Source organism: Lissotriton helveticus, chromosome 4_1 (genome assembly GCF_964261635.1).
Source record: "Lissotriton helveticus chromosome 4_1, aLisHel1.1, whole genome shotgun sequence".
NCBI classification, from domain to species: Eukaryota; Metazoa; Chordata; class Amphibia; order Caudata; family Salamandridae; genus Lissotriton; species Lissotriton helveticus.
Genome location: NC_136063.1, coordinates 2074352034 through 2074367801, shown reverse-complemented (window position 1 = coordinate 2074367801; position 15768 = coordinate 2074352034). Strand labels below are relative to the sequence as shown.

Genomic DNA, 15768 nt, shown 5'->3' with positions numbered 1-15768 from the left:
CAACTTTACATTTAAAAGGGCATTGCATGTCCCTTTGGAGTTCTGTGACCTTATAAAAGCTCCTGCCATGCAGCATACTGTTGATGTATGGCCACAGATGGGCTTGATGAGGCAGAATAGTATTCAACTATATAGGGCCTTAATGATGGTATTTGGCGTACGCCAGCACAGCAAGACACCTTGCTGCCCTGGACTACGTCAAAGTGAAAGGGCAGAAATGCACTGCATTAAAGCAATACAGTGCATTCCTGTCCTTTTTGTTCGCACTGTTCGCACTGGCTCCATTTTGGCAGCCTAGCGCCAACGTAGGCACCGATGTACCATGGCGTAAAGATGCCTCCATTGAAGGCAGGATTGTTTTTGTGCAGGAAGGGGCAACTTCCTCCACAAAAACAATCCTACAAGGTGTTTTCCTCTTTCGATATGGGCTGCAAACTGATTAAAAACGAGGAGAAATACAAATATTTCTCCTCGTTACTCCTCACCTTGGGAGGAATGTACGATGTTTCATTGCATACATTTACAGCGCATGCCTTTATAACACAGTTTTTACATCGCAACATCCTTTACAACTTATCATTTTACATTGCATGACATTACAACACATTTTTTAAAACTACATTTACATCGCATTCCATTACATCGCATTATACCATTACAACGTATACCATTACAACGCATACCATTATATTGCATTTAAGGTAAGTGTTGGATAGTGTAGGGGCAAAAATTACTATTCTAACTCCATGGGTGGAACAGTAGAGTAAGTGTTGGATAGTGTAGGGGTAAACATTACTATTCTAACTCCAGTGGGTGCAACATTAGGGTAAGTGTTGGATAGTGTAGGGGTAAAAATTACTATTCTAACTCCAGTGAGTGGAACAGTAGTGTAAGTGTTGGTTAGTGTAGGGGTAAAAATTACTATTCTAACTCCAGTGAGTGGAACAGTAGGGTAAGTGTTGGATAGTGTAAGAGTAAAAATGACTATTCTAACTCCAGTGGGTGCAACAGTAGGGTAAGTGTTGGAGAGTGTAGGGGTAAAAATTACTATTCTAACTCCAGTGGGTGCAACAGTAGGGTAAGTATTGGATAGTGTAGGGGTACTATGCGTTGTAATGACATGCTATGTAATGCCTGCGTTGTAGTGACATGCGTTGTAATGACATGCGTTGTAGTGACTTGTAATGTAATAGCTGCGTTGTAGTGACATGTGTAAATGTAGAGCGATGTAATGACTGCGTTGTAAAGGTCGTTTCCCCCGCTGGAGGCGTACAGATTATACGCTTCTCCAGGTTTACATCACTTTGTAAATCTGGGGCAGCGTCAAATTCTAAGGGGGTTGCATAGGAAAACCGATCCTCAATGCCCGAGGAACACTTCCTGGGCGCAGAGTAAGGCGACATAGGGATTGGTGCTGCGTTCCCTTAGTCATGATTTATAAGTCCACTCATAGTCACGCAGGGTGGCTTTGTATGGCTTCAAAAACCTTTTTGAGAGCCCTGCATCAGGCATGTACCATTTTACATGGTGCAAAAGTGACGCAGGGCTCTCAAAAATAAGCCCCATAGTTTGTAGGTGCATTATCTCATATCTTGGGCCTCATTTATGAGAAATGACGCATCGCTGCATGAAAGCAGCGATGCGTCAATTCTCAGTGCGCACTCCTTGCGGCATACCTGATGCGTCATATTTAATGTATGACGCATCATGTCGCAAAGAGTTACAGAGACATCAGTATTTCTGACGTATCTGTAAGTGCAAAAGTGACGGATTGCTGGAGTGTGTCACAAAAGTGACGCAACTCCAGCAATGCGTCCTTTCACATGGGGAAAGCCCCATGTGAAAGGGCTTGCGTCATTCTTACGCCTGCTGTGAGGCAGGCGCAAGATTTTGACGCAACAGCGTCCTAAAAGTGACGCAGTGAAATCTCATAGATTTCACTGCGTCACTATTACGAGGCTTTTTGCGGGGGAACGCCCCCTCTGCATACATTATACCTGACGCAGGTATAATGTAGCGCAGGGGTTTACAAAGTGACGCATCTGCTTAGATGCGTCACTTTGTAAATAGTGCGCAACAGGAGGCATGTTTTACGCCACCAATGCGTCACAAAAAGTGACGCATCGGAAGCGCAAACCTGACGCAAGGCCTCATAAATGAGGTCCCTTATTTTTTGTGATTTAAGCGCTGCACACGCTTCCTTGAAAAAGTGGAGAATTGCACTGTTAACCTTTGCTCGCCCTCTGTACTGCATTTAAGGCCGAGCGTAACTAAACCAAGGTGCACTTTATCAGTGGAATCAAAATTCTGTGTTTGTTATATGACCACAACTCCCAGGAAGCTTCTTTGAGAATATTCCAGGTTCAAAATGAGTCAAGCTGTGCACAAAGGACACTTTGAAATGACTGGTGTGTCCTCACAGATCGAAATGAGACCCGGCTCGAGAGGCGTCGATATTCTGGTCAAAGAGGACGAGTTTTAGCAGAGTTGGTATGAGCAACTTGATTTCCACAGCCCAACACCTGTTTTTTATTTTCACCAGTGCTGCCCAGGCGGTCGCATGAAATTGTCAACCTCTTTTGGTCAGACTCGCCCCAGTGCACGCGCAAATCAGTGTCACCTACTTGACATCAATTGTATTCTGCTATTTTGTGACTTCACGGTGGGGAATGTATGCAGCTGGTGTAAACAAATCAAGACTCGGGCATCTAACTGGGTCAAACAAAATAAAATTTTACACTAACACAAGCACAGTTACATCACTACGGACAATAAATGTATTGTGACACAAATGGGGGTTTTAGTTTTCTATTTAAAATATAGATTTTCACAAAATCCCAAACATATCTCCACAGCTAGTTTGGGGAAGTCTGCAAGTCTCGATTTTTTCTAGTAATGCGTTTCCTACCAAGGGGTTTTTGATTTTGGTGCCAAATCTTATCATGAATATATGTAATGTGTTAGTCAAAACAAGAACAAATGATAAATTACAATAATATTTGGAGCGGAGAGGCATTACGACGAGGTCGCTTAGAGAATGTGCAGTGGCTGCTTTTAATTTCAATGTTTTATGAACACAGAGCTCCCTCTAGTGGTCAGCCTAGATCAAGACCTTAGTAAAAAGAAAATACCAAATATTTCTGAAATTCACGAGCATTCAGAAATCAGTGACAAATATAACCGTCACTTTCCTTTTGTGTAAAATCATCCATGTTTCTGGAGACTAGTCCCGGTTGTTTTACAATTTTAAATTCTATATGTTTTCTAGGTATGATCTTGAAGGACATTTGATTAATGCAACGTTCCCGACTGGCGAAGTTAGCAGTTTTTACAGTGACATGGAGAGGTCGACACGTGTGGAAATGGACACGTCAACCAGAGAGAATATTGTCACCACTACGAATGTCTCTGCTACGAGTACAATCTATACTTTAAGACAAGGTAAACAGTCTATTGTGACACTATTGTTGTGCGTTTAATGTCAGCTCAAAATAACTTGAACATAATGCAAAAATTATAGAAAGTCACCAGGCTATTAGTCCTTTATCTGTACACGTCCTTTCGCTATCACTTTTTTCAAGTGTCTCTTCAGTGAGGTGTCTGGTTTTACCACTTTTCAGGCAGCTGGTCTTTTACATTGACATTTACTTTGAATCTGGAGGGCCAGGTTCTAATCTGATGGGAGGCTCAAACATCCTGTGATTCACTTATTCTCCCGTGTCTAAAAATAAAATGAATGTGTCTGTCTGTAATTCAAACCCAAAGTGTCGGGTTCTTAGACCTAGCTTATGTCTATGGCTCCTGGCGGGGAAGAGAAGTAGGTGTCCTGGCGCGGTGTCTCCAGTCTTGAAGATTATTTCAAAGAGAGACACCGCCCGAGATCATGATGTGCTATTACGCACACTGACAAATACACAACGAGAACTAGCAATCGTATGTATTTTAAACGCATGCCTTTATTAGTAGCAGTGTTCACTCTAATTGGTTTATTACTACTTTCCTACTTAGGTTAATACAGGAGTGGCAAACAATGGGCTGGTCCCTGTGTGGTCCTGAAGAAAAGCTAGGGGAAGCTTGAAACATGTCGACCACACGCTGATTCCCTTCTCATTATAGATAGGTACACAATGTCAACCCCGATTTTAACTATACCTTCCTAGGAGCAGGAATAAAATAATTTAGGCCCACTAGCACGGTATTTTTAATGCATTTACATCCACTCCACCACACTTTGCACCACACATAGCCTTCCACAATAAAGTGCTGCTACGTAATTCCGCAAGTCGCAGAACCCCCCAGTTCGTAGAGAACTGGGATGGCCCCAATGATGAAGCATGTCACTGCGGGGAAACCCTGGTGAGTGATGGGACTCAAGAAAGACATTTTTCTTTCTTCCGGGCTCTTTTCTGACCATATGGGCCAGGAGCCATAGTCATAAGCTAGGTCTAAGAACCCCACACTTTGGGTTTGTTTTTTGATTACACGTCTAAGGAAGGCGACCTAGTCTTGCATCCTCCACCTTCCCCTATTTTATGTTCTGTCTGTAATGCAACTGGTGCTCACATGTAAAGCGCTCTGATACCTTCGGGTCAGTTTGCGCCATATAAAACAAACCAAAACAAAAAGACGGTAGATACGGCCCCTTATTCTGGAGAGGAGTTTTTGCTTCATGATATAGGGCAGGAAAGAACTACCGTACTTCATGTGTACAGCGGTGATGCTAAAATGGCATAGGCTAATTGATGCTGGTGTTTTGAACCCAGCTGCACATGCGGGTTTTCTTGTAATATGTGTAAGGACACTGGAATTATGTGGCAGTGGTAGACTAAATTATGCAGCAGGTTGATTAAATTATGCTTCAAGAAAAGGCAAATTATGCGGCTTGATGCAGCATATTTTGTGAGGGTATTACCTCATTGTTTTGACATTTTTACATGTTAACACTATTTGGGCAAAGATGTCAACTCATTAGTATCAGTTTGCCCCCCAAATACAGCAACACGCAACGCAAAGGTGACCAGTCAAATTTTGCGACGGGCCTGTCACTACGTGGCAGCACCTGTTGCTGTGTAACTTTACCGTTAGACATTTTTTTTTGCTAGATTCTGCAGATTATGCAGCAGAGGGTGGATTTATGTGGCAAATGCAGCAAATCCATAATTATGCGCAAAAAAGCAGGAGCCAGAAAATCGCAAAATTCCAGTGGCCCTGAATCTAGGGAGGAGCAAGTCTTGTGCGCTGATTTTCAGTCCCAACACTGGCTGTTCCTTTGCCGCCCCTCTCTTCTGTGTGCCAACAACCGGGGCAGAGAACTGTTGTTTGCAATCCTCTGCCCTGGCTTCAGTGCAATCACGCTAGAAAAAAACAGATTTTTTCAGTGGTGAGCACACGGCCAGCAGCTGCACCTTTCTCCATAGTTGAGAGAATCATTTTTAAAGAAGAAAGTCTAACTTGAAATTCATTCTGTCTCTGTTCCCATTCACAGGGAAGAGGTGTGGCGCCGCGGCCAGGGCGACTGACTCCGGAATATGGGGATCACGGTTCGATCCCCGGCACCGGCGGCAGATTAGCCCAACACCATGTGACTCTGGGTAATAGCTTGCTTAATCTTCCCGACGGCCCCCAGCGTCTAGAGACCCTAACGGGTGATTGTGCGCTTTACAAATGTGGATATTATTATTATTATTATTATTACATTCCAATCATTTAACTAAAAATAAAATCCTTTCCTTGATTTGTCACGACGTGAACCGTCCTTGGATCTAATACGCACCAACACAACGAGCCTATGTAGCTCACAGCCACATAGTCCAATGTTATTCATTATATGAAATGTTTCACATTCCATCACCCACAAACTTCTGTACAAAGTCATTGACCTCTCCCTTGCCACAGTGCTAGGTATATGAAGTTCTTGAGTGTTCATACATCCTATTACAGTAGGCATTTTTGGCCATGTACCTGATGGTCTTAATGTAATAGTGATTGCTGTTGTAAGCATCTCCAATATTACAATTTATTACACACAATGGCTTCCATTATTTTGTTACCGAATCTGAAGTGAAGCACCAAAGGGTGTTTGGCCGAAATGTGTTAAATTCAGGTTAATTTCTTTTTGAGGAGTGGGCTGCAGGGCATGAACTAACAATCGGGCTCCTCACACTCGCCTCTCGCCTAATATTTTAGCACCACTAAATAGATTTACACAAAAATAGAAAATCACACAGAACTTGGTGGCCTCTGTGTGAATGACACATTTTGAACTGTTCTTTCCAATGTGTTTGTTTTTCTTCTAGCCTTACAGGTAGATTCATCAACACAAATTGCGATCGCAAGAGCTGCGAAACAGCTATTGCGATCGCAATTTCCTGATCCGCAAATCATGAAAAGAAAAGTAACCAAATTGCGAAATCGCAAAATATATTTTGCGACTTCGCAAATAAATTCACAGAATCAAGGTGGAACCCCCTTTGCGATTCTGCGAATTTTAAATTGCGATTCGGTATTTTTCACAATTTAGAATTAGCAGAATATGGGCTTGATGCATCTGGGGGATAGTTAAAAGGTCATGGGTGGAATACTTGCAACTTTCTCAGCTGCTGGCAATCACTCCAAGCAGTAAACCTATTCCATCGTATTTCAAATATTATATAACTTTGTTGTTTCCCACAGGAAGAGTCCAGCACATTCTGCCCGCCCAGGGCCTCTGATAATGAGAGCACAAGTTACCAGGCGCCAAAGCTGGGGAATGCCTTGCCCTTATCGCTTCGGCAGGCGCATTTGGAGGTTCTTTTTAGGAAATAACTTAAAACAAGTTTGTAAAGTCAGGACGCTCACCTTTGAAAGCGATAGTCAGGGTGCAGAGATCTGCTTTCAGCACTGGGACACCTCACTTGAGGTAGCCATGCACTTTATACAATGTATTATTATTATTACTAAGCAACCACAAACCAGTTTTGCCCTAGCTAGGCCTCATCTGTAGGGTATAACTTGCGTCCTGTTGCATATTAATTCCAGGACTCATGCCCGGGTATACCGTTGCACTTAGGGTATTGCACAGAGCAAAGCCGAAGGATAATGGTTGGAATGCTCGCAGAAGTCCCATGCACTTGCATTCGACGTGCCCTCAGTCCAATCCATCCTGGGGCCCATGCTTACTATGCCATGAAAACAAACTCAAACTGTAGCTCAATGGAGGGGTGCAGGCATGCTGAAACCAGTTTGGTGTGGCTTGTACACCTGTCTTGAGGGTACTGGCCCTTTCAGTTCCAGTTAGAATGTCCATACAGAAGCAGGAAAGGGGGTGGTGATACACAGAGTGCCTGAATTAAGCAGACCACTCTTACCCAGTCCAAAGATCAGGGCTTGATCCATCACCGTTTTTTAGCTCACTGCACCATCCCAGCTCAGAACTTGGCTATATGCAAATTAGTCTGTTCCTGTCCCAGTGCATGATGGGAACAGGGCAAACCAAACTACCAAGCCAATTCTTATACTCGGAAGGAAACAAGCTTCCGGGGACCGGTTTCTGCCATTTCAGGCGTCGTCGGCCCGGCTTGCTTGAATCCTTATGGTGCAATGAGCAAGGGACTCACATCTGAGTATACCCTTCCACGCTTATGGTGGACAAAATGATTCAGAAAAGGGGGTGGTGATGAACAGAGTGCCTGAATTAAGCAGACCACTCTTACCCAGTCCAAAGATCAGGGCTTGATCCATCACCGTTTTTTAGCTCACTGCACCATCCCAGCTCAGAACTTGGCTATATGCTAATAGTACTGCAAAACAAACTACCACACACTTCAAAAGTGGTTCAGGTGCAAGGTTGCACGTCCATTATGGCATCACTGAAATTATACCCTTTACTGCCTCTGCTTTCCCCTCTCTATCTATATCTTGGGTAAAGATACAGGTATAAGCATAGATTAGGAACAGGTGAAGATCATTGGCAATTACCCCAAATGTCAGCCTGTATATCAGTTCATTAGTATTCCGGTCCAACATGTTTTTATGGAACAGATTAGCATTCTATTAGCAATCGTATTAGGCACAGCCTCTTAGTTCATCTAGTTGCAGCGATGCGATACCTGCTCAAATGCAATGGTGAATCAGCAGCATGAGCTGGTGCAGTCAGTGACTTCGCAACTCAGGTTTCAACTTCTGCATCTGGGATGATGGACCACAAATGGCCCTCGTACTCACCATAACTTCCTGTCACTAGGGAGCTACTTCTGGGTGTTACAAATGCCAGAAACACAGTGGGGTTCTAATCCAGGACAGTCTCTTCTCCTGCAGGGCCAGGAACTCTCCTTGCCCTCTCAGCAAGCAGGGAAGCGTCCAGTCACCCAAGCAGACCATCAGTTTCTCCTACAAGTTGTAGACTTCAAGGGATGTCTCCTGACCTCTGGAAAGCTGTCTGTTATGCAGACCCTGGTCACACCACAGTCCTTCCTGGGTCATGTGGAACATGGAACTGGATTAAAGTGGGGTGGTTTGAGACATCCTTTTATACTCGTTGTCCAGACAATGTAATTTTGCAGCTATTCCACAGACACCACCTTTGTGCATGGTGATGGCTCTCTCAGTAGGCAGCAATGGTGCTTGCTGCAAGCAGAAGTATCCAAAACAAGAGCTCAATGTAGTATGTGATCTTTGCACCTGGCTGTCTTCAGCCTTCCTAAAGCAGTAATCAGGGTCAGAGAAAAGTGCAAGACCTACCTAGAAACTTCCTCACATTGATCAACAGAAAATCGCTACAGTCCTTTAACTCACCAGTACCATCTACCAAATTGCAGTTTTTTGAAAGAACTAATCACCAGCCTCTTTCCAACAAGGCCCACAAAATATTTTTAATTGGAGCTCTGTCTCTATCTTCCCTCACTTCCGTGTTGTATCACCTCGTTCCAGCCACAGAAATGCAGGCAATACACTTCCACTGTCTGGGGAGCTGCATCCATCATGCCTCTATGCTGCACATGGGGCATCCAAACTGGATCCCACGGGTCCTAGTTCTCAAACTCCCACCACTCATGGAGTCGTACCACCACAGATGTGTCACATACGTATTACACATGTACATACTCAACACGCACACAGAATACCAGCAAGGTCTGGAATTCACATTCAAAGCAAAACTTTACATGAAAAGGACTATTACATCACATATTTTCTTTACATAGAGAAAAAGGTTTGGTCATACTAAAAGGTCCCAAAAACTCAGTATGTTGCTACCATTACTTCATGTGATTGATGTATAATTATATGAATGTCCAAAGTATTTCTAAAGTGCAAACCTAGTTAAAAAGCTGCAGTGTGCTGTAAAGGGTTAAAGAGAAGCATAAAGTGTATGAGTGATAGGAAAAGTAACTGGGTTGTAGATGGTTATTGTGATATAGTGTTCTTTAAAGAGATGTGTCTTCTACTGTTCTCTAGATTTGAGCCATCTTGGGGCAGTCCTGATGGATGGGGGATGGTGTTGCAGTTCCTGGGTGCATAGATGGGGGTCTGCAGCCTTTTGTTTTGGTTTTTTACATTTCTTAGTCTGTCGTCTGATAGTGTTTTGGCTGCAGGGTTGCTGATACCCCCCACAGATGGTGAGCTTGACTGAAAGATAAGCAGTGGTACTTGTTCTGATTGGCCTATACCTACTATGAGGGCGCTCCTTTGGGTCACAGTACTGGTATTGGGACTTGCGCTACCTCAGACTGGCCTAGGACTCCGCACACATGCTAAGCACATTGTGAGGGTGGAATACACATGAATATCAATATAAGTATGATGCGTTTCTTTACATGAATTTCGGAATTATACCCAAAAAAGTTAGCAGTCCTACGATGCCTACACATCACTTGAATTATAAACAACACAGAGCCACCCAATTATCCCACGAGGACTGGGTAAAGTATTAACAAAACGACAAAATTGTCCCCTAAGGAATTATTTTTATACAATTTTTCTTATTTGTCAAAGGTCACCATAAGTGAACCACAATTCAACAGCACATGGAATTCTTTATAAATATTTATTTTTCAATGGAAATTCAGCAAGGCAACATCAATACTACTGACATTTTACATCTCATTATGTGTAGTATGCAACATCTTTTGCTTCATTGGCATGGATAAATAAAGTACCATACATTGCAGATTTTCAAACCAAAGTTAACAATGTTTTCAAAATAACACAGAAGTGTAATTTGTAAGCAAACAGATGTTAGAGCGTCGACGTTTCGGTCCAGTATTGGTTTAAGAATTCCCCAGGACCATCCTCAGGACGTAAACGTTGCACATCCTAATTCCAAAATAAATTATACATGATCAATAAAACAACATCATTTAATATCCCTGTACATCGTATTGTCGGCTCACCCGAAAAGATGTGGATTAGAAAATCCCGTCACACAGTGTGTACATAAATACAACAAAACAGTGCTACCCAACAAGTGCAACAAAGTCAGAAACCATGACCATGATTATACATACTCAACACATACCTAGAACTTCCAGCCGGAAGTTTCAACAGGTACGAAGGACCACAATGTCCCGGTATCTAAAATTACTAAAAAAGCCAACTAACAATTAGAACCAATTTTCACATAAAAAAGGGGGTTGTTTAGTGAGAGGTTAAGTCCAACCAACTAAAATAATACTCTTAGTTCTAGAGCTGGTAATTTCAATTGTCGACCCTGTGGCCTGTACCACAAAAGACAACTACTTAAAGTATACCCTTTGCAGCTTACCTATGTGTGTAACGAATCACAAAACCAAAAGATTTGCAACTTACTAACTCTATACGAAATTATCAATCTGAAAGACAAAAATCAAGGAGGTATTCAATTATTACGGCATGTCCTGCCCCTGTTACAACACCAGAAACACAACAGACAACAGTAGTAAACACAGTTACTTACTATCGACGTCTGTGTAACGTTAGTAATACACCTAAGGAAAGGTGATAAGACGAATTAGCTCTGCGTCATTTTATTCAGAAAGACTAATATATTCCGGATCCTGCCCTACGAGCTTTGGACTTACCAAACAACGTTGCCGCCACAGTCCGACACACAATCCAGCGTTTGTACTCGCATTAGCCATAACGCCCATTATACATCCACATAGGAGGCGTGATGACGTAACGGTCACAACCTCGCGGCCATCTTGGAGTGGTAAAGACTGTAAGGTTCTCAGCCCAATATGTGTCCCTAGATATTAATCTAACAAGGACAACCGTATATATTTCACTAATAGAGAACTGTCATTCCCTCGCAATGGAATTGTAAAACCGCAAAAGTAAAGCGGCTGGGTGCAACAACTAAATAAAATACAGTACAACCAGGTGAATGTGTAGTAAAATCTGTTTCGGCCATCTTGGAACATGTCAGAAGGCGATCTTCGTAGATATATTAAGTACAGTAACTATTTATATCTATTTAGTACAGAACTACCAACCGATGATATCAAGACATATCAGGTCAAAACCAGCAGTACTTATATATATCGGGCCAGTATGTAAATATTCAGGAGTCTCTAACTCAAATGTGAGAAAGACTAATCAGCACAGCAGAACATAGAACCTTCCAAATCATAAGGTTGCCAATGTGTGCCATTCAATGAGTGAATTTAACCCTCTCGCTACAGTGTCACAGGACCAAATCCATCTATTTTCCTTTAAGGTGAGCAGACGGTCAACATTATGATGGCGTTTTGTACTTTTAACCACATCAAAAATTTATTTATTTATTTATTTTCTGACACTTATAGAGCGCGAACAATTACCCTTGGGTGTCTCGGCGCTAGACTGCAGTTATGTCATTCCTTAGAGGTGAGGATGCGGTAGGTGTACTGTATTATTGGTTGAATAACCACGTCTTCAGATTTTTCCTAAACTGTAAGAGCGATGGACTGGCTTTGATGTGGTATGGTAGGGTGTTCCAGATTTTGGGGGCCGCAACTAGGAAGCGGCGGTCACCCCATGTCACTGTTCTGCTACGTGGGACCACTAATTGGTTAAGTGATGAAGATCGTAGCTTTCTGGCAGGACTGTAAGGTATTAGGTGGTCTTTTAGGAAGCGAGGCCCCTGATCCTGCATTACCTTGTAGACTATGCACATAGCTTTAAACTTTATCCTGTTTTGAATAGACAACCAATGATAGGACCTCAGAGTATCTGAGATGGGTGCGAATTTTGGTTTTTTGGACAGCAGGCGTGCGGCCGCATTTTGTACCGTCTGCAACTTTTTTGTGACTCTGGATTGTGCATTCAGAAAGAGTCCGTTGCAGTAATCTAGTGAACTTAAAACCAATGACGTGACCAGGGTCTTGGCGGCTGTGTCAGGCAGAAAAGGCAAGATTTTCCTGATTATTCTGAGTTTAAAATGGGCCGTGGACGCTACCTTATTGGCATGAGCCATAAAGTTAAGCTGGTTGTCGAAGGTAACTCCTAGATTTCTCACCTTGGGGGTTGGGCAGGGTGGGGTGCCAAATGCTGATGGCCACCAAATAGTGGGCCACGGTGGCGAGAGATTGCCAAAAATGACAACCTCCGTTTTCTCGGAGTAGAGCTTCAGGCAGTTTCCTGCCATCCACTCACCGATAGCTGTCATGCCTCTTTGGAACCTTTCTGCCACCTCCTGTCCGTCACCCTTAATGGCCAACACCAGCTGTGTGTCGTCTGCGTATGAGGTTAGGCTCATCCCATGTGCTTTGATGACACTAGCAAGGTCCGACACATAGATGTTAAAAAGTGTCGGACTAAGGGATGAGCCTTGAGGAACCCCACACGGCAACGACAATTTGGCAGATTGGAATGGTCCAAGAGTGACCGCCTGAGTTCTATTAGCCAGGAAGGAGGCAAGCAGGTTTCTCGCAGTGGAGTGGATTCCCATTTTTTCGACACGGTCGACCAAGGTCTTATGGTCAACCGTGTCGAATGCTGCCGAGAGGTCCAAGAGTACCAGCAAAGCTGTCCCTCCTTGGTCCCGGATGAGTCTAATATCATCCGCTGCTTTGATGAGAGCAGTTTCGGTTCCATGATATTTACGGAACCCAAACTGGGTATCATCAAGCAGATTGTTTCTCTCTATATATTCCGACAGCTGCTGGTTCATGGCTTTCTCTGTCAGTTTGGCCAAAAAAGGAAGACTTGCTATAGGCCGGTAATTTTTCAGGTCATTCCTGTCAAGATTTGGTTTTTTAAGCAAAGGCTTAATCAATGTGTTTTTTAAAGAGTCTGGATAGGTCCCAGAGCTCAATATTATGTTGCAAACGTGTGTGATAATGGGATTAATTGTATCTGAAACCATGGCTAACACCGAAGTGGGGCAGGGGTCCAATGCAGAGCCTGATTTAATGGACCTCAGTATGGTTTTAGTTTGATCGGTCGTTAAAGGTTTAAAACTCGTCATGGTATTACTCAGAACTATCTGCGAGAAAGGGGCAGCAGTAGTATTAGGTTCCAAGGTGAAAGCTTGATATGTATTGTTCACCTTTGTGAAGAAGAACTCAGACAGGGCATCACATAGTAATTGTGATGGGGGGGGGTTTAAGTCTGGTGTGTTACCCGATAGGGTTTTAGCTAAGTTATACAGCTGTTAGCATGTTCTATATGCAGAGAGAAGAAGTGCTTCTTTGCTGTCGTGATCATAGTTTTATAAGTGGCTAGCGCTTCTTTGTATTTATTCTTACTTTCACTGTCGTAAGTTCGTCGCCAGTACCTTTCCCTGTTTCTCGTTAATTGTTTCTGTATTTTTAGCTCTTCTGTGTACCATTGAGCAGTCGGCGTACTTCTGTTTCTTGAGTGGGACTTAGTGGGTGCCAGTTGAGACGTGGCGTCTCAACAAACCATTCCATATCAGATGGTGAATGTGCCTTTTGTAGATAATGTTCTACTAGAGGGGCAGTAATGATGTTGCATCTTATACGTGATTGGTGCTGTATAATACATATTTTAACCTCTTGTGTGGTCTTTCCAATGTAATTGAGCCCACAAGGACATCTAACACAGTAGATGATGTTTCTAGTATAGCAATTTGAATGCTGATAAAGTTTAATCTTTTTATCATTAATGGTGCAATCTTTGGTGGCCTTCGTTGTGGAGCACGCAGCGCAATTTCCACAGGGATAATGTCCTGTAACGGGGGCCATACCCCATTGTGTCTGGATTGAGTGCACAGGTGGTTCTTTATAGGCTTTCACTAAGTGATCTCGCAAATTTTTTCCCCTCTTAAAAGCAAAGCGTGGTTGAACCAAGAAGGGTTCCATTTTGTTGATTAGGTGCCAATTGTGCTTTATGATCTTTTTTATTTCATTTGATTCAGATCCAAATGTCATCACACATGTGACTGATTGGGAAAGTATAGTATTGGAATTGCCTATTTCCTTTTTGGCCAGTAGTGCCTCACGGTCGTAGTACCACGCCCGTTTCATGGCCTGTTTCACCAATCTATAGGGATAGGATCTCATCGTTAGTTTAGTTTGTAATATTTTAGCCTCACGAAAATAATCCTCCCTTTTGGTACAGTTACGTCGAATGCGCAAAAACTGTCCAAAAGGGAGGTTATCTCTAAGGTTGCGTGGATGAGAGCTTTTGTATTTAAGTAGCGTATTACGCGCCGTAGGTTTGGTGTACAAACTCATTGTTAAAATATTATTATCATTGGAAATAGTCAAATCCAGAAAATCAATCTTTTGGTTATTACTTTCCAAAGTAAATCGTAAATGTGTGTTCTGTTGGTTTAGCCATATGTGAAAGTCATTTAACATTGCCTCAGTTCCATCCCACACTATACAAACATCATCTATATATCTCATATAATGGACCAGATGGTTACTGAAGGGGTTGTTCTCATAAATTACCTTTTCCTCAAAATCCGCCACATATAGATTCGCAATGTCTGGGGCGAAAATTGCGCCCATTGTAACACCCTGTCGTTGGACATAGAAATCTTGATTGAAAAGAAAATATTTTTCTTCTAAGGCAATTCTAGCACATTGGACAATAAAATCAGTAGGTACCTGGTGGGGGCGTATACGTTTCTCTAGTGTATTCTCAATCACAATTAGAGCCTCATTTTGGGGGATACTTGAATATAAACTTTCAATATCCATTGTGACTAGTATATATGAAAGAGGGTCATATGGTTGTCCTTCCAACTTTATGATTACATCTTTACTGTCCTGTATGTAGGCTTTACTCAGAGGCACAAAAGGTTTTAGGAAGAACTCGACATATTCTGCCAGTGGTTGTAATATCGATTGGCAACCTGCCACAATGGGTCTCCCTGGTGGTTTTTGGCTATGTTTGTGAATTTTTGGTAACGTATAAAAAGCTGGTATCGTGTAATCTTTCTTATTCATGTAGTCGAACTCCTTTTTACTTAACCACATCCCATTTAGTCCCGTAGTAGTTAATGTTAAAATTGTCTTTCTTATTCTCGGTGTAGGATCCCCTCTCAGTTTGGTGTAATGAACTGGATTATTAAGCTGTTTTAGGACCTCACAGTCATAATCGGATTTATCCTGCAAAATTATCCCTCTTCCCTTATCCGCAGGTTTCACTATTAGATCTTCACGACTAGAAAGTGATTTTAGGGTTGCATTGTCTTCTTTTGAAAAATTGAATTTAACATATTTCCTTTTTGCAAATAGTTGTTGAATCTCATTTACTACTACGTTTTCAAAGGTTAGAAGATCTTTAGGCATGTTATTTGTTAAGGGAAAAAAGGTAGAGGGGCACTTTAAACCACTCACATTGACTGTCTGACTGGTGGGG

The 15768-nt window shown here is 42.5% G+C and overlaps 1 protein-coding gene across 1 annotated transcript in view; it reads left to right on the top strand.

Annotated features, from left to right (window-relative positions):
* Positions 1 to 15768, top strand: part of TENM1 (teneurin transmembrane protein 1) — a 1826288-nt gene that overhangs the window by 1690472 nt on the left and 120048 nt on the right. The window contains exon 28 of the mRNA XM_078688755.1: positions 3269 to 3441. Coding sequence (XP_078544881.1) covers positions 3269 to 3441 — 173 coding nt within the window. The remainder of the gene's footprint in view (positions 1 to 3268; positions 3442 to 15768) is intronic.